General features: G+C 54.4%; 3 protein-coding genes across 4 annotated transcripts; all 3 read right to left on the bottom strand.

Annotated features, from left to right (window-relative positions):
- Positions 1 to 37: 37 nt before the first annotated feature.
- NCU08887 (hypothetical protein) lies at positions 38 to 4,321 on the bottom strand (the record flags this gene model as incomplete). The annotated part of the gene is made up of 5 exons (XM_953732.1): positions 38 to 280; positions 350 to 2,383; positions 2,495 to 3,057; positions 3,183 to 3,505; positions 4,281 to 4,321. The coding sequence occupies 5 exons, from the start codon at positions 4,319 to 4,321 to the stop codon at positions 38 to 40; spliced, it is 3,204 nt and encodes a 1,067-aa protein (XP_958825.1).
- Positions 4,322 to 4,864: 543 nt separating this feature from the next.
- Positions 4,865 to 7,308, bottom strand: NCU08888 (phenylalanyl-tRNA synthetase subunit beta). The gene is made up of 3 exons (XM_953733.3): positions 6,986 to 7,308; positions 5,853 to 6,870; positions 4,865 to 5,790 (listed from the first exon to the last, which is right to left on the bottom strand). Exons 1-3 carry the CDS (start codon positions 7,036 to 7,038, stop codon positions 5,035 to 5,037), a joined length of 1,827 nt encoding a protein of 608 aa, XP_958826.3. The 5' UTR covers positions 7,039 to 7,308; the 3' UTR covers positions 4,865 to 5,034.
- Positions 7,309 to 8,130: 822 nt separating this feature from the next.
- NCU08889 lies at positions 8,131 to 15,161 on the bottom strand. Of its 2 annotated transcripts, XM_011396442.1 has the most exons (2): positions 14,003 to 15,122; positions 8,131 to 13,918 (listed from the first exon to the last, which is right to left on the bottom strand). In XM_011396442.1, exons 1-2 carry the CDS (start codon positions 14,094 to 14,096, stop codon positions 8,469 to 8,471), a joined length of 5,544 nt encoding a protein of 1,847 aa, XP_011394744.1. In that variant the 5' UTR covers positions 14,097 to 15,122; the 3' UTR covers positions 8,131 to 8,468. The 2 variants fall into 2 exon arrangements, with proteins under 2 accessions (XP_011394744.1, XP_011394743.1); XM_011396441.1 differs by having other exon boundaries at positions 8,131 to 15,161.
- Positions 15,162 to 16,392: the final 1,231 nt, after the last annotated feature.

The following is a 16,392-nucleotide window of genomic DNA, read 5'->3' as shown; positions in this document are numbered from 1 at the left end:
CTCCAACTTCATGTACCGTGTCCCTATCACAGCCCCATCACTGATTCCCAACAACAAACCTAGCCGTAGCAATCCTCGTCCTCTTTCCGTACCAAATAACCGGTATCAACAACAGCGAAAGCACGCCCAAAATTGCTGTGAGCCCACCAAAGGGTATCAGATACCCTTGTTTTGAAACCCATTCGCTGACAAAGAAGGTCCAGACGAAGGGGACGAGGCCGCGCGAGATGCAGATCATGACGAAGCAATCGCATGCGAGGTTGGCGTAGGAGTCAATGAGCTGTTGTGAGTTTAGTATGAGGGATCCTCGGGAGAATGATATGCTGATGGGAAGGAAAGGAAGACTCACATAATTAAACCAAACCCCCGGCACCCCAGCCATCCCAAAGCCGACCATCCCAAACGCAAACATCAACCCGAGCCAACTATACCTATTCACTCCATACCCTCCTCCTCCATTCCCACTGCCCAGTCCCGGTCCCACACCCACCGTGACATTCCCATTTCCACTCCCACTTGTGCTATTATTCCCAGCAGCAGAAGCAGCTGCTGCTGCGTCCAAAGCAGGTCCATACTCCCCGCAAAACCCCCAAACCAATAACCCGGCCGTGGCAATCACCAACCCCGGCATCGCAACCATCAACCTACTTTCCGCCTCTGCATAACCGTAGTCACTGTTTCCGCTACCAAACAACCTCTCCCCCCAGCTTCTGATTCTCTCCAATCTCATCCCACCTGTCCTTCCTCCCCTCTCCCCTCTCCTTGCCCTACTGCTACTTCCCCTTGCCGTCCTAGTGCTTCCTCCTCCTCCTCCCCCCCCTCCTCCCCCTCCTTCCCCTCTAGCCCTTCCCTCCGAGGTACCAGCAACCCCCCCTTTCATCTTCTCATCCCCCACCACAAAAACATAACAACCCCCCAACACGATCCCCATCACCGCGCCCCCAAACAACACCGCCCCTGCATGGTCTGGAGTCCAGTAATAAGGCGCTGAAGCCAGCAGCGAAGGTCCGAGTGTTGAGAGCACAGATACGGAGCCGATTAAGAGGGAGGAATGTAGTGTGGCGATCCAGACGGCTGGGAGACGGAGGGTGAGGATGGGAGATAAGAAATGGCGCCAGAGGGATTTGTGATTGGGGGTAGTATAAAAGGGAAGTAGATGGAGGGGGATGGAAGAAGAAGAGGGAGAGGGGGAGGGGGAGGAATCAAAATGGAAGAAGGAGGGTTTAAGGATGGGATTATGACGGGGACGGAAAACGGGGTTGGGGTTGGGGTTAGGACTGAAACTGTGATGGGGGGAGGAGTACTGGTAAGTGGAAGAAGGGGATAATTCGGGAAACGGGAGGTCGAAAGGGGTGTGGGTGTGGGTGTGCGGTGGAGGCGGCCGCTGCTGGCGTGGGGGAAAGAGGAAGAAGAAGCGGAGGGAGCGGAGGTAGGTGTAGGGTTCGTAGTGGGTGGTGGATGGATCTTGTGAGGAAGGAATGGAAGAAAAGACCGAGTTATCACCATTGTTGAAAGGGGGGATGAAGGCGCCGCCGCCGTGGGTGAAGAAGTGATTTAAATGATCGTTAGTGTCTCTCCCGGGTGGTGCCGGTTCGTGGCACAGGATTGGACGCATGTCAACCTCGGAAGGAGGAAAGAGGCGGTAGCGAGGCCTTTGGGCGGTGGCTCGTCGTGCTGAGATTCCTCCTGAAGGCAAAAGACCACCGGCAGCCACATCTCGTCCTCCTTGCGCTGCTGCTACTGCTGCTGTAGGTGGCGGCGGCCGTAGAACCGTTGGCAAGGAGGACTCCCTCCCGTGACCACCCATCGAGAACCTCTCCTCCTCAGACTCATCTTCATCCTCCGACTCCGAGGCTGTTTCGTACCAAGTCAGCCCTAGTCGTGGATCCCAATAGTCCCGGAAGTACTGAGGTTGATTTGTATTGATGTTCAGCGGGGTATAGACCGAGGTGATGAATCGCGACGGCATCGTCATTCGTATGGACGGTAATGTGCCCAAGCTGAGATACGGTGTGCGAGTTGGTTGGTAATAAAATCGTCGAACACTCGATCTTCGGGTGCTGTGGCGGTACTGCCCATCACCATCACCACCACCGTCAATCTCCTTTTCCTCCTCCGCGATGTCGCGGTGGTGATTTCGATGTTGTCCATGTCGATGTCTATGCCTCTCTTTCCGACAAGCAGCTGCAATCGCCGGGAAACACAACGGGGGTCCCCTTTCAAACAGCGTCTCCGGAACTAAGAACACCATTGCCAGCAACGCCACTCCTGTCAAAGCGGCAGTCACCCAAAAGATACCGAACCATCCGTATCTCGTGGAAATGTATCCTCCACATATCCCTCCTATTGCCGATCCGCCGGCCAAAGAAGCGGTATACAGAGCCTAAGTAAGTAGGTCGTCAGCATCAGCATCATGTATAAACTTTCCCAATATCCCATCTGTCTCTCGCCCTCTTTCTTTCTTTCTCTCTCGAAATAAAAAGGAAAGACCTACCATCCACCTCCCCCTCTCCCTCACAAAAAACATCTCCCCCACCACCACCGGCCCCAGCGTCTCCGACACACTACTCCCCAACCCCTGAAAGATCCTAATGACCAACATCCCCTCATACATCCCCATCCCCACCCCCCTCCCCCTCCCCGTTCCACCAGACCCAGACCCAGTTGTATCTCTTGTCCCACAAGCAGTCGCAACAAACAGCATCAACACACTCCCCACCAACACGATCCTCCTCCCATACGCATTCGCCAGCGGCACCAAAAAGATATTACCCAGTCCCAGCACGAGGACATTCAGAAAAGTCAACCGACTGAGTTCTTCGATTCCTCGTGGGTCTGAGGGAAACGAGACGTTCCATACCCCTAAAGCGGGCGCGAGCGAGGCGGAGGCAAAGGAGCAGACAAAGGCGTAGTAGCAGAGGCTGCAGAGACAGGAGAGTTTGCGCCATCGGGCCCAGTTGAGGGGGTCGGAAGGGTCGGAGGTGGGGATAGGGAATTGGGTGTAGTCGATTTGTTGTTGTAGTGGTTGTTGGTTATGGTTATGGGTATGGTTATGTTCTTGCGAAGGTTAGGGGGTGTCAGTCAAATTGGTCAGGCATCGGGCGGTAGTAAGGGGGAGGGGGAGGGCACAATAGGGAGGAGGGGCGACGGAAGGGGAGTATATATAGGTAAGGTAACCATACCAACAAGCTTCACGACGGTCCCCGGCGGCGTAGCGGCTTTGACCGCATCCTTGGACAAAGCAAAGGCATATCTCCAGCCAGGCATATCGATACTGCTGCTACTGCTGCTGCTACTGCTGCTGCTGCTGAGATCGATACCACCAAAGAGGTCGTCAGATTTGTCAATTCCCCCGGGGTCGTGCAACTTGGTGCTTCTTCTGGCGTTGGCGGTCAACTGTTGGAGTGTACGGGCGTCTTCTACTTTTCGAGCATTGGCTGCTGGTGGAGGATCTGAACCTGCCCGCCGTAGACGACTACTCGCCGAGTCAGTTGCGAGAAGGAAGCTATATCGAGGGCCAAACGTAATCATTCAAGCTAATTTCAACAACCAAATAATCAGAGAGATGCAGCCAGGGAGGGCATCGAGAGGGGAACCGGGAATTTTCCCCCCACGGAGGGGAAGAGGAGGTAACGAAGGAAGAAGAAAAAGAAGAAGTGAAGGACACTGGTCGATTTCACGCTTGTGTGTCTATCTGCGTCAGAAATGGGGGGGGAATACCAAGTGTCAACACAATGTCGATCGCAAAGTGATGGAAGGCCGGGCTGCCGAGATGGGCTGACAGAGGTGGTGTTGGGAGGTAAGAGGTGCGAAAGCCCTCCTCGCAAGCTTGGCTTTCCCGTCCTCCGCCGAGACAGGTGTTGGCACATGGAAAACATGGCAACCTCGGGCGTGGATCGGGAAGCACTGGTGGTGCTGTGATCGGAAGCATTCCTGCTTGCTTGCTGCTATCTGCATTGCAGGAAGTGGCATCACCTCTTCCCAAGAGCAACAGGCCATTATTTCGAAACATCCATGTAAACCCTATGAATTTGTTGATTCAACATCACAAAGATGCGAATTGAAGATTAAATGACTTGATGTAAAGGTGATGGATTAGCCTTGATGTTGTGATTATGGGTAGGACGATGAATCTAGGTACCTTTTGCTCTTAGTAAACAACCGCCCTGTGTGTATTCCACAAAGATTGCCATGACGGATGACTGCCATTCCCGTCCGGCAGATACGCTCATGCCATCCCGTGCTGTGATTCCAGGTCCCTTGCTCTACCACGGTCATACAGAACTGGACTTTGATGAGTGATGGCATCAGTAGAGGACATCATAAGCTTTGGAAGTAAGCGCGGGAGACAAGATCTGGGAGACAAGATCTCGCAGCCATCACGCTTGAGCCGCGGAGACCATGCAGTCAGCTCAAAAGTAAGACAGGCCAAACATTGTTGCCGAACGAAATGCCAACCCAGGCTGGAGGAGTGCGAAAGCGATAGATCTTGGATGGCCTCAGGCAACGAGAAGATCCTTAGGGACCGGTGCCACGGCCGTGGTGGTTTACGGTCCCGTCGAAAAGTTAAATGAGCATGGCCAGGAAGACTTAAGTGTAGAGTCCATTAATATTGAACAAGGAGAATGAAAGAGGGTCGAGTTGTCGATGATGGTGGGTTGGAAGTCTATCTATCTGCCGCTTGGCAAGACGTCCTGAAGACAAGACGACGGGAAGTTATTCGCCCTGGAATACCTACCTATCTCTATGTTAAGTGTACATCGATGACTCCCCCCGGGTAGAACACGGGACGTGGTCCAGATACATCATCCATCACAGGGGGGCTGAACTTACCCAAGAACTTTGTCCATCGTATGGATGTTGGCCGACACAACGATACAGAGGAAAACTTAACGGAGAGGGCGGATCTGAACAAACAAACAGCTGAAAATCTTCTCTATTCTCCACAAGTACATGTAACCTTTTTCACTCTTTTTTTCTTGTCATCATCATCCTCGTAGATCAACCCTTTCGTTTCCCCCTCCTTTCACTCACTCAAAGGAAAACCTCCAGATTAACCTCCAACACACTAACCGGGTATCTCAAGTCAAACTTCTCCAGCACAGTCGGATGCAGCACACCAAACTCGCCAATCCTCCTGGTCTCGCCTCCCAAGCGCAGATAGATGGCCGCCGCCCTCCCCTGGAAGAAGGTGGGCTCGTCAATCTCCTTGATGAAATACCCGTTGCCCTTCTCCTCGCTCGGGTTTTCCGCAACCTTGTAGTCGATGCTCTTGCCATGGAGGTCCTCCTCATGCGTGACGAAGCTGACGCGCAGCATGGACAGGATCCTGTCCAGCAGGCCGTGGACCACTTCGAAACCCGAAGTCTTGCCGTAGAAAGCCGCGGCGAAGTGACGTTCGTTGCGCGCCTTGCGCTCCTTGGTCTCGTCCTTCAAGGCGATATCGGCCACCTCGGTGATCTTGAGCGGCAAACGTACCGACTTGTTCTCGCGCAGGGTCTTCAGCAGACCAGGCAAAAGGGAGGTGCGCACGACTTGGTATTCGACCGACTTGGGGTTGGCGAGCTTGACGGCGGTCTGGCCGTCGTCAACACGATTGAGCCACTCAAAGTTCTCCTCGTGCGAGCAGAGGATCAAGGGCATGACTTCGATCCAGCCGGCCATGGCGCATTCGTTGCGCACAATGTCGGACACCTTGTTGATCATGAGCGGCTTGCCGATGGTGGAGGCCTGGTTGGGGGAGGTGCGGGGGAGGTTGTTGTAGCCGTAAGCGATGGCGACGTCTTCCATCTGTAACAAACGAGTTAGGTACTGTAACAAATTTCAAGGAAGTAATTTGGGGGTGTACATACCACATCGCAGGCGTGCAACACATCGGCACGGGTAGGAGGCACAGAAACCTTGATGAGCTTGGCGTCCTCCTTATCGGGGACAGCAGTGTACGCCATCTTGCCGAGCAGCTTGCACAGCGACTCGGGCGACTCTTGAAGGCCGCAGCACTGGTTGAGGTAATCGACCTCGACGTCCATGACACGGGTGTGCAGGCTGGGGGTGACGCGGGTGGTGCCGTTGTGCTCGGACACGATCTTGACGGGCTCGATGGTGAAGGGCTCGTCGCAGTACTTGGAGAACATGGCGACCATGATGTTGCAGACAATGTCGAGCTTGGTCTGGTCGGTGGCGGTGATCTCGATGAAGACGTTCTTGGTGTCGAGCGTGATCTTGGAGTGGTCGCTGTTGATGATGGGCGGCAGCGAGCAGACGGTCTTGTTGGCGTCGAAGATGACGGGGTAGACGGGCTTGTCGCGGATGATGTGCAGGTAGCGGCCGAGGTGCTTGTCGGACTCGTAGAACTCCATCAGCTCTTGGCCGTTCATCTTCTTGGTCTGGTTGAGGGGGACAAAGTTGATGTCCTTGGGGGCGAGGGCCTCGTAGGTGAAGGGGCCCTGGATGGTGTCGAGATCGTGGGTGCCGATAGAGACGAGGGTTCTTTGCCTGGCCAGGTTCTGGTGAAGCTTGTCTTGCAGGCCGATGAAGGACTCGTATCTCTCCGGGGTGAACTTGAGGTTGCGCAGGATGGCGCCGGCGACGTAGGGGCGGACCTTTTCGGTCTCGGGGCTGACGGTGATCTTCTGCATCTTGTCCTCGGGGATGTCGAGCAACTTGAAGTTGGGGGTGGTCTGCTTGCCGCGGAAGATGTTCAGGTACATGGCGATGCCCTCGAAGCAGAGCATGTCGTAGCGGTTGGCGGGAATCTCGATGGCCAGCTCGGGGGCCTGGTCCTTGGGGCGCGTCTCATCCTCCTCGGTGTCCTTGTCGAGCTCGATACCGAACTCGAAGCAGAGCTGTTGGAAGGTGTCGGGAGTGAACCTGTGGTGGTTGGCGCAAAGCGTGTAAGTGATTTGTGTCCGTCCATAGAAGTAGTCAAAACACCATGGCGGGGTAACCGTGATAATTCAAAAAAGACCACCACAGGGAAACTTACTGCTCGCCAAGCTCCTCAAAGAGGCGATACTTGTCAACGTTAATGGTAGGCATGTTGGGCTGATTGGGGGAGTCGTCGGCGGTCGAGTCTTGGAAGAGGACTGGCGCAAGACGGAGACGGAGACGGAGACGGAGACGGAGGACGGGGAACTCCTCTGATCAATCAATCCACTTGGAACTTTTCCGAGACACCTGGGGCTATGTACTTACTGCAACGGCGGCGCCCGATTCGACTCAGTAGCGGCCGGACCGCGCGCCCCCAGTCGGGTCCCCCGTTCCCGGCAATGGATGACTCAAAATCCACGGCGGCAACGCTTCTGCCATTTGCCGCCGCCTGCTTGTTTCGGGAGCGATTGGGTCAACCCCACCACCCCCGCCAGAATTGTTACAGATACACCAACGCATAAACCCTAACCCTCTCTTCGTCCCATCTCTCCATCATCCCATCTTCCTCTTCCTCTTGTTGACACTCACCTTCATCTTTATTTCAGATCCCGTAAGCCAATCAGTAGGTTTTGTTTTGTGGTAAGGCACATTTCAAAGAGAATCCAGATGACTTTCGTCCCTGCCATCAAATCAAGTCTGAGGGACATATCCAACAGCGGTATTCGAGTTGTGCAGTATCAATAGCCCCGGTCACTTAGCTCGATATAATCACACATCTCGACACAAGGATGAACGGGAGTGGTCTTTTATATTTTATTCGTTCCCTTCCATTACCTCCAATTCCCCTCTGCACTCCCCGGAAGTGACACCCCCTTCCTCCCATCTTACTGCTTCATAGCTCATACATCATAATCTACACATATTCCCCGCAAGTCTGCCCGCGTGTGTGTGCGTGCGCCTCTTAGACAGTTGCCATTGTTGGCTGCGTTCCCTCCCTCCTGGTACATAACATGGTAGGCACTCAAGCGGCCGGATAAACAGGGACAAAACAGCAGATAACCACCCAATGTAAAGAAAACCTGTACAAGAGACACTGTATGACATGACGTGACACGACATGACCAATAAAGACAAAGGATGATGATGGGGAATGGTATACGCAAAAAGGGGTATTCAAGCTGACAAGAAAAACAGAAAATCCGACCCGAGGCTGCGCAGCAGCATTTCCAAAAAAAAAAAAAAAAAAAAAAAAAAAAAAGTGTTGAACGCTGACCTTCATCCAGAAAAGAAGAGAGAAAACATGACTGTGGTGAGTGTACATGGTGGTATGTAAGACCTGCCTGGCATATCGGCGATGGTATAAGCAAAACAAAAAGGGAGCCTCCAAAAGCAGTAGCGGCAAAGAGATTTCAAATGATCAACCCAGGAGGACAGAGAAAAGCAACAACTACAGCAAGCCGGACGAAACTTTCCAGAAGTGACCAGCCGTTGTCCAACAAGCACACGCATACACACACTCACACGAACCACGTTAGCTATGCGGCCCAAGGCGTTGAAGCCCATGCCTCTCGACTTACTCCGTCCCCGGAGTCAAAACATCAACGCATTTGCTGCGCCATAAAAGTCTTCGCCAACTCATCCCCTCCACTCTCTGCTGCTCCCATCCAGTGGATAGCCAAGCACATCAATGCCGGGTCGCTCCTGACATCGCCCATTCCCATTCCTGCAAATCTGGCGCTCTCATCCGAACTGCTTCCACCGGCACCTGATCTTCCACCACCGCCACCGTACTTGTCAATAACAGCTTGCTTGAATACCTCCCGGGGCTTGCTCAGCGGCAGAGTGGTCCGCTCGACCAGCTCAGGGTTGGACAAGTAAAAAATAGCCAGCTCGCGCTGCGCAGTGGGATCGCCTTCCTTGGCCGTGATGGTCCACATGCGTGCAGCGTCGGCGAGAGAGTGAGTGGTGAGAGGAAGCGGGGATGGCGGCGAGTTGAACGGGGACGATGGATTGTCGGCTGTGGGTGTTTGCGTGCCGCTTGGCTCTTCTCCTGCTCCGCTGCCAGCCCGGTGGTCGTATGCGTCGTTGCGAGTCGTGGTGAAGTTCTTAACTACCTCGTCTGCGACTTCGACCATTGTCCGGCAGACTTCTTGCTTGAGACTGAGTGCGGCAAGTCCGGCGTCCCAGAATGCTTTGCCTCGTTCTGTCTTGTCAAGCATGGTGGGAGAGACAAAGGCGGCGATGAATTGCAAGTCGCGGAAGAGTGTTTTGGGACGCATAGATGAATCACGGAAGAGCTTCTGTAGGACATTGGCGATGGCATCCGTGTTGGCAGGGTACACCGACACAACTGAGCGCGTGTCGGCTTCTCGTCCGCCGCCCGGCACTCTACCACTATGCCCATGACTGCCTGAAAAGGCTGGAGCTTGCATGAGCGCGTGAGAACGCCGCTCCTTGAAGCTGTCAATCGCGTCGTCGATAGGCTGCGATCGGGTTTGGGCCCCGTGCTCCTCGGTGGTCGAAGATGCAGAGCCGGGATCAGACCGCGCCCAGGCCAATCGAGAGCGCCGGGATCCCGAATTCAGGGATGCGCTGATCAAGTGTTGGAGCTCATGAAGGGCATTAAGCTTAACATATGGGTTGGGATGCACGCAGAACATCCGCAAGAGTCTCTGGTAGGACTTCATGAATGGGAAATCAGGCATTGCTTCCTTCTTTCCGTCGCGGTTGGACCGCTGTCCGGATAAGGGCTCGTTAGGGGTAGTATTCTCGTTTCCGTGAACACTGCCCGAGCCACCTGCCTCGGCAACAGGATTTTGTGTCTCGGGTGCTCCCTTTTCGCTTACTCCATCGCGGAGGTCGGTGTAGCTCTTCTTCCTTTCAAGGATCCGCTGCTTGAGGCCACCCTTGCCGGCGGACTTGCGCTTCTCCTTGCCCAGGGCCTCACGGTTGCGGCGCTGAATGGCTTCTCGGCGATCAATACAATCCTGACCTAGACCTTCAAACCACGCGTCCGTTTCCGAACCGCGAGAGAATACCAGGTTACCGAGATCGGAGAGAATAAGACTGGTAAGCGTCTGGCGGAGTTCGCCGAGGAAGCGAGCCTTCTCCTCTGACTGGCGCTGCTGGAAGACAGTTTCACTGGAAGATGACACTGAGGCGCCAGACCGACCTATCGAGTGCTGGGAGTTAGACGGGAGAGTGTGATGATTGGGAGGGTTGAAGGAGCCAGAGAAGTTAGTTATGCTCGTGGTTGGCGACTGAGCCCTGGACGTAACGGTACTCGGGGATGTAGGCCGGCGGTGGAAGGGTGACCAGAACGTCTCCCGAGAATCGATCTGATGCACCGGGGATGATGCACCGAAGTAGTCCGAGCCGTCAAGTTCGGATATTGCCGTGCTAGCTCGTGAGTAGCTGAAGCGGCTAGAATCGAAGGACAGCTGACTCAAATTATGACCAGACAGAGCTCGCAGGTTGGTGTTGGATGATCGGCCCCGAATTCCCGGGGTAAATCTCCTTTCAGGTTCGCTAATAACACTGATGGAGTCATCCCACGAGACTGACTGGGTGTCCAAGTCTCGGTCACGGCGGTTGACCTGCTTACTCTCAAGATTTCGCCTATCCCGCGTGAAGAGTTCACTGGACCATAGAACCGGCCCGTCGACGATACTGTCACCGAGCAGTTTGTTGATACAGCTGTCAACCTCACAGCAGAAGCGATGGATTCTCTCCTCCCCGCAACAGAAGTTTTCAACCTCATACTGTTGCAGCCATCTGGCGGTTTTCTCTGCCTGCTCGTCACGGAGCTTGTTGGGTCCACCTTGCTCTTCGGGCGCCGCGAGGATATCCAAGATCTGGGATTCGGTCTTGAAGAGGTAGCTGGAGGCTGGGCCACGTTGCATCCTGCTTTTGACTCGCTGGAACGAACTCCAACGGTGAGGCATGCCCATGGTTTTGAGGGCGACTGCAACATTTCGTGATTCGTCATAAGGTGCGGAGTTGCGTACATCGGTAACGTACCACATCTTGTTACGAAGGGCACGCAGCCGGCGCATCATTGAATCGATAAGACCCTCGGCGCGCTCCTGGCTCTGCTTCAGCCAGATAAGCCATGCATCGTATTCTTCAATAGCGGCGGCGGACTTGCGGATCGAGTCTCGTGGGCCACGGGAGAAGATGTTGAGCAATGTTGAGAACCCATCCTTGCGCAGAGACTCGGATGTAAGGGCGTTTAGCTGTTGGAGTGTCCTCCAGTAAAGGTGGGCGTTAACGAAATCAGATTGTGCTCGTGATTGGGAGGATGCGGCTGTTAGCATGGCGATAAGGAGTGACGTGGGTTCCGCGGCCTCTGGTAACTCTTTCCCCTTGCCATTTCCCCGGCTGGAAGTGTCAGACAGACTGCTGGTAACACTCGGGTCTCGTGAACGACAGCTATTGTATGGATTCCGGCTGCCCATATTGTTGGCCATCCGGTTTTTGGACCTGTATTTCTTGAGTGTCGACGCTCGGTTGCTAAAAGTTTGCTTTCGCATGCCACTGCTCTCCAGATTTTGAGGAATCTCATATTCCTGAACCAACTTCAGGATCGCGTCTCGGAGTTGGTGATAATCGTGGTACAGTGTCGGCCGTTCGTTGTCAGTCTCGTCAGTTTCGCTATCTGTGTTAGAGGTAGTGGCCTCTTCATCGACCTCATCATCGGGATCGAAGGTCATGTGCGTTGAAAGTTGGCTGCCGTTGCCAGAGATAAACAAAACCGCCCAGCGCTCGGCGCAAGGGTGGCAGGAGCCGTTTAAGACGTCCTGTCCGAGGACCTGAGACATTTCATGCAAGGCGAGACGAAGACGGTACCCGTCATCCTCGTAGTTGACCGAAGAACTTGGGGCGCTTGAAGCCGGAGGAGAGTAACCGGGCCCTTCCTCGAGAAGGGGCTCGCGGGATGTTGTTATATCGCTGGTTATCGAGCCGGCACTGGTGCTGACAATTGACAAGGCGTCGAACTGCGTGCTAGGGGCTGTCCTCACAGACATGGGCTGAGATACCACAGAGAAGTTGGACACAGACGGCGCCCCAGAACGGCGGCCTCCAGAGTGAACTGAGGCTGGTCTTCGATCTGGGAAGAGGGCGTTGGCAATGGTAGCGAAATCGGCAGGGCTAACGACCAGATACGGATGAACTTCTGCTGTTTCTCGAAGGGACGTGATGGATCGAGCGGGCAAGAGGCGGGTCTTGGGCTGATACTTTGTGTTTCTAAACCGGTTCTGTATGTTCTCAATGTGCCCTCGGATCTTGGGTGGGATCGACACCGGGGTTTTGCTATGGAGCATGTCAATAACGAGTTTTTGTGCATTCATGGCAACGGATTTGAGAATCTTCTGTCGCCCATATTCAGTGATGTGATAGTCCGCCATCATCCCATAGGCCTCTGGGTGGATGATGACTCCGAGCAGCCAGGTGGAAAACAAGAACTTGGCCACAAGCCACTTGCGGGTCGCTTCGAGGTATTTCTTTTCCAGGCATTTGATGATTTCGTTCCCTAGCTCGATAAGTCCCTCGGGGATACCGGTGTTGTCTTCATCGTCAATGACCTCGAACAGCTCATCCACAGCTTTGGCATAAAATTCCTCCGCGGCAATCTGATCCTTGGAACTCCAATCCGATATATTGAACCGGGTTCCATGTTGGTCTTCGGCTCGGTCGAGCAGAAAGGCTCCTTCCTCCAGGATCTTCATAAGATACCATTCCATGTTGGATTTTCCGGACCAGCCGCGCATGGAAACCCAAACATTGCAGATAGACATGACAGTCTGTTCACTGCCAGTGGCCGGGTTGGAAATCAACCGAGCGCAGACGTTCGCCCAGATGGCCGTCCTGCGCTGGTCCTCGGCGCTGTCGGGACCTGCAGAGTTAGCAAAGCAAGTGTATACCAAGGCCGACATGGGATCGTGTCTCTGGAAGGATAAAAGCCGCTCGATGGCGCTTCTTTCCTGAGCCGACTGCCGATTGGCGCCCACTGCGCTCGAGGAGCTACTGAAGGTAGAACCGACAGCACTCGAAGAGCCCGACATAGCCGAAGTACCACGACCAGCTGGTCGGCTGTGATACGGAAGGACCGACTCAATTGGCTCCATGGTCTGATGGAACTTTGTCAGCGCCGCCAGTTCGGTGCTTTTCAAGGAACTGATTCTTGTTGCCAGATAGTCGGGATTCGTTCTGATTTGGTTTAGAACACCCAACAAAGCCTCTCGCGACTCAGAAGACAGCTCGTTGAGGAAGCATGGAACAGTCCCTGGTGCTGGGGTGGTGCCCGCAATTGATCCCGTGGGTGTGTCAACGCTGTCGGTTGACGTGAGACCTGGCGCCTGCGCCAATTCCATATCGGGCTCGAGCATCGCATATCGACGGGTTTCGTCGCAACTCTTGCGGACGTCGATGATTGCATTGTACAAGGATGCAAACGTCTTTTTGTCGTCTCCACGGAAGCAATCCACCAGGCTGCGATGGGCCATCTCACCAGACCTCATGAGACGGGCAGAAAGTGCCGTCGAAATAAGGTTCCTTTGCAGGCGAATCCTTGTGTTTGCGCGCTTGCGCTCCTGGTACTTGGACAGGCGAACAACATGGGCCAGTTCCTCCAAGGTTGTTCCTTCACTTTCTGGGCTCCAAAAGGGCTGGGTATAAAGTGAAACATCAGACAACAACGGCCGCGGGAACTTGAGCTTGGCTGGTTTCTCATCCGGCAAGGACAAAGAGGCGGTTGCAATATTGGTGTTGAGACTGTCGGATGAGTCCTTGGGAGTAGGGGCTGGCGACGGCTCTGTGCCCTGGTCGATCGTGGGCATGGGACGGATGGGAAGAGTGGTAGGCATCTGCAGACCAGGTCCGCGCCTAGACAGGTCGTCGTTACGGCGGCTCATGTTTGCGTCTTTGGCCGCGCGAGACGGGCTCTTGGTTCGATGTGCTCGTGAGTGCAGGGCGTCCACATGACTCTCCGAAGGTGGCGAAATTGGCGACCTCGACGTTGCCGGAGGAGACTGGTCTGGGGATGGAGCTACTCGTGAGAAGGACGTGGGTTAGCGCAACGGGACTCGAGAGCTCAACCTTGGGGAATGATCCTCTGGTTTCCCCAACATACGCAGCGACGATTGAACGTTGGTGGGCGAAGAAAGAGAGCGCTGCATGGATATCATAATGGGGCCATGCAATATAGGGTCCAAGTGGTCGACCATGTACTACCGACGACGGCGGAGGTTGGCGTTCCAATAACAGCGACGGGGGTGCTCGGTTCGGCTCGACAAGGCGCTAAGATATTGGATGAGATATCAACGGATGGGAGCTGGACCACCTTCGGCTTGGAACGTTTCTTGTTTTGGGGTATCAAAGATGGGTACAACAGTTCATGTTTTCATGAAGACTAAGAAAAGGATATGTAGGTATATTTGTCTTGGGAACGGGAACAAGGCGAGCCCTGGCCGTGCGTGGTTGATGTCGCAAACCCAGAGACGATCTAACAAGTGAGCAGGGATAGAGGTCCGCACCCGAGGAGAGGGGGGTAGTGTAGGCAAGGTTGATCGCCAGCTGTGAGGTCCAGTCGAGAATACGCAATGGATGTCTAGATGACGGACAGCGAGCCCGGAGTTTCGTTGCCCTGATGGTTATGGTCTTTGGCTTATTCCTGGAGTTGAGTCGGGACTTGACGGCCTGAAGTGAAGAGAGTCAAGAGGGCTCAACGACCTAATGGTCCTTGCCTTGCCTTGCCTTGCCTTGCCCTGGTGACAGGGACGCGGAGCTGTTGATGGTCTCGCCTCAAACCAGGCACGCAAGGTGAATCAGAACCAAGCTGCAAGAGGAAAGGAATGCTGATCGGTCGCTAGGAAAAGTTCTGACACCACACCATGCCCTGATGGCCCTGGTCGATATGGCTCTCCGAGGCTTAGCTGGATGGATCCTCAGGGGGAGAGTACGATCCGAAAGACCCAACCTAACTGAAGCAGGCGAAGGGCAAGGAACGGGACTGGAGTCCCGTCGGGCACGAGGACGGCTGGGACGGAGACGGGATGGTCGTCGACAGTGACAGCAACAGCGCGACACTTTGCGACTGTGACAGGGCAGGGCGACTAACAGGGTTGGTTTTGGACACAGGCAGGGCAACGGACAGCGGTTATAACAGGGCGAGCAAGTCTTGTGGATCCTCCCGGCGGTTATGTGCCCAGCAGGTCGTCGACTAGGTTGGGGGTGGAAGAATTCCCTCTTTGGGTTGGGCTAGAAGAGTGGAAGTATGTAGTAAAATAAAACAGGTGGTGATGATGTTTGTCTTGGTTGTCTCCCTCAGATCATATCTCCGCTCACAACAACCTGCAAGTTGCCATCATGTGGGTGAGGCGGATATCGGGTTCTCATGTACTTACACAATCCATCCCACCGAACTGGAAAGACTGAGTGAGAGCCGATGAGGGCGCAACATGAGAGAGGTGACGGACGGGAGGGAGCTGGTGTGTCTCGTTGCACCCTGGGCTGGCCGGCCTGGCGCCTCTGCCTTGCTGCCGTGAACTCAAGATGATCACGGTGACTTTGAGCGATGTACCGGACGTGGGGTAAGGGACGGATAGCATCATATGGAGCCCAGTCCATCAGGAGGCCCACTTATTTACAAGTTGGGTTTGGCGGCTGGGATGGAAATGCGGGACACACTTTGGAGCAGCTCCCCTCGTGCCTGCAAGTTTGGAGTCATGCCTTGTGAGGTTGGAGATTGGTGGATTTCCTTGTCATTCAGCGCACTTGCAGCGAGTGGTCCACTGGACGGCATGCTCGCATGTTTCTCTGCCACGCTACAATCCCTGTCTCTTCCCTTTTTTTTTTTTTTTCTTTCCCATCTCGTGGAGCTCTTGTTGTTCAGGTTCCCCTCCTGGCAAGGAATCATGGTTCAATATCAGATTTCGTAAATCGATATCAGAAAGGTTATAGCTCAGCAAACGGGCTTCATTCGACGCCCAGAGACAGACAGCTTTTCCATGCCGCCCGCAACTGCACGCACCTCTCCTTCCTCATTTCAGTCCTGCATCTTCATTTCAAATTTCACAGTTCTTTCCCCCCTCCCCCACCTGCACTTGCATGTGTCAGAAAGAAAGAAAGAGCTACTGGTTGAGGCTCCCCTTTCGGTCCAGTCCCCTCCTCCCCTCTTCCTCTCTCTCTCCTCCATTGCCCCGCTTCCACTCACCCACTTCTTTCCCTTTTTTCGGGCCCGACATGTGCCTGACGTGATTTGCCCTCGTATCGTTCGCGCTTGCGTTGACGCTTGCGCTTGTCCCTCTGGCTTTTTCCGTCTGCTTGCTTCGGATGCTTTCCATCAAATGTGGATGTCGTGGACACAAGATGCTACTCTCTTCCTTCCGTTGGATGGACGGACACTGCCGCCAGTCATGCCGAGTGAGCTGAATGGACGAGATGGAGTCCCATGACAAACACTGAACGCGCGACTTTGATAGCGACAGACGTTCAGCTTCCAATCGCCGTCTTCAGCTTGAT

This window comes from Neurospora crassa, linkage group V (assembly GCF_000182925.2).
Source record: "Neurospora crassa OR74A linkage group V, whole genome shotgun sequence".
Taxonomy (NCBI): Eukaryota; Fungi; Ascomycota; class Sordariomycetes; order Sordariales; family Sordariaceae; genus Neurospora; species Neurospora crassa.
Note: the sequence above shows the minus strand (reverse complement) of the source record. Positions and strands in the feature narration are given on the sequence as shown.

Bases quoted from the DNA above. Each gene is read 5' to 3' on its own strand.
- NCU08888 (XM_953733.3), bottom strand. From the start codon at position 7,038: ATGCCTACCATTAACGTTGACAAGTATCGCCTCTTTGAGGAGCTTGGC. The intron at 6,871-6,985 runs GTAAGTTTCCCT...CAACCACCACAG, and splicing joins TTTGAGGAGCTTGGCGAGCA to GTTCACTCCCGACACCTTCC. The intron at 5,791-5,852 runs GTATGTACACCC...CGTTTGTTACAG, and splicing joins TGTTGCACGCCTGCGATGTG to ATGGAAGACGTCGCCATCGC.
- NCU08889 (XM_011396442.1), bottom strand. From the start codon at position 14,096: ATGGTCGACCACTTGGACCCTATATTGCATGGCCCCATTATGATATCC. The intron at 13,919-14,002 runs GTATGTTGGGGA...TCTCACGAGTAG, and splicing joins CAACGTTCAATCGTCGCTGC to CTCCATCCCCAGACCAGTCT.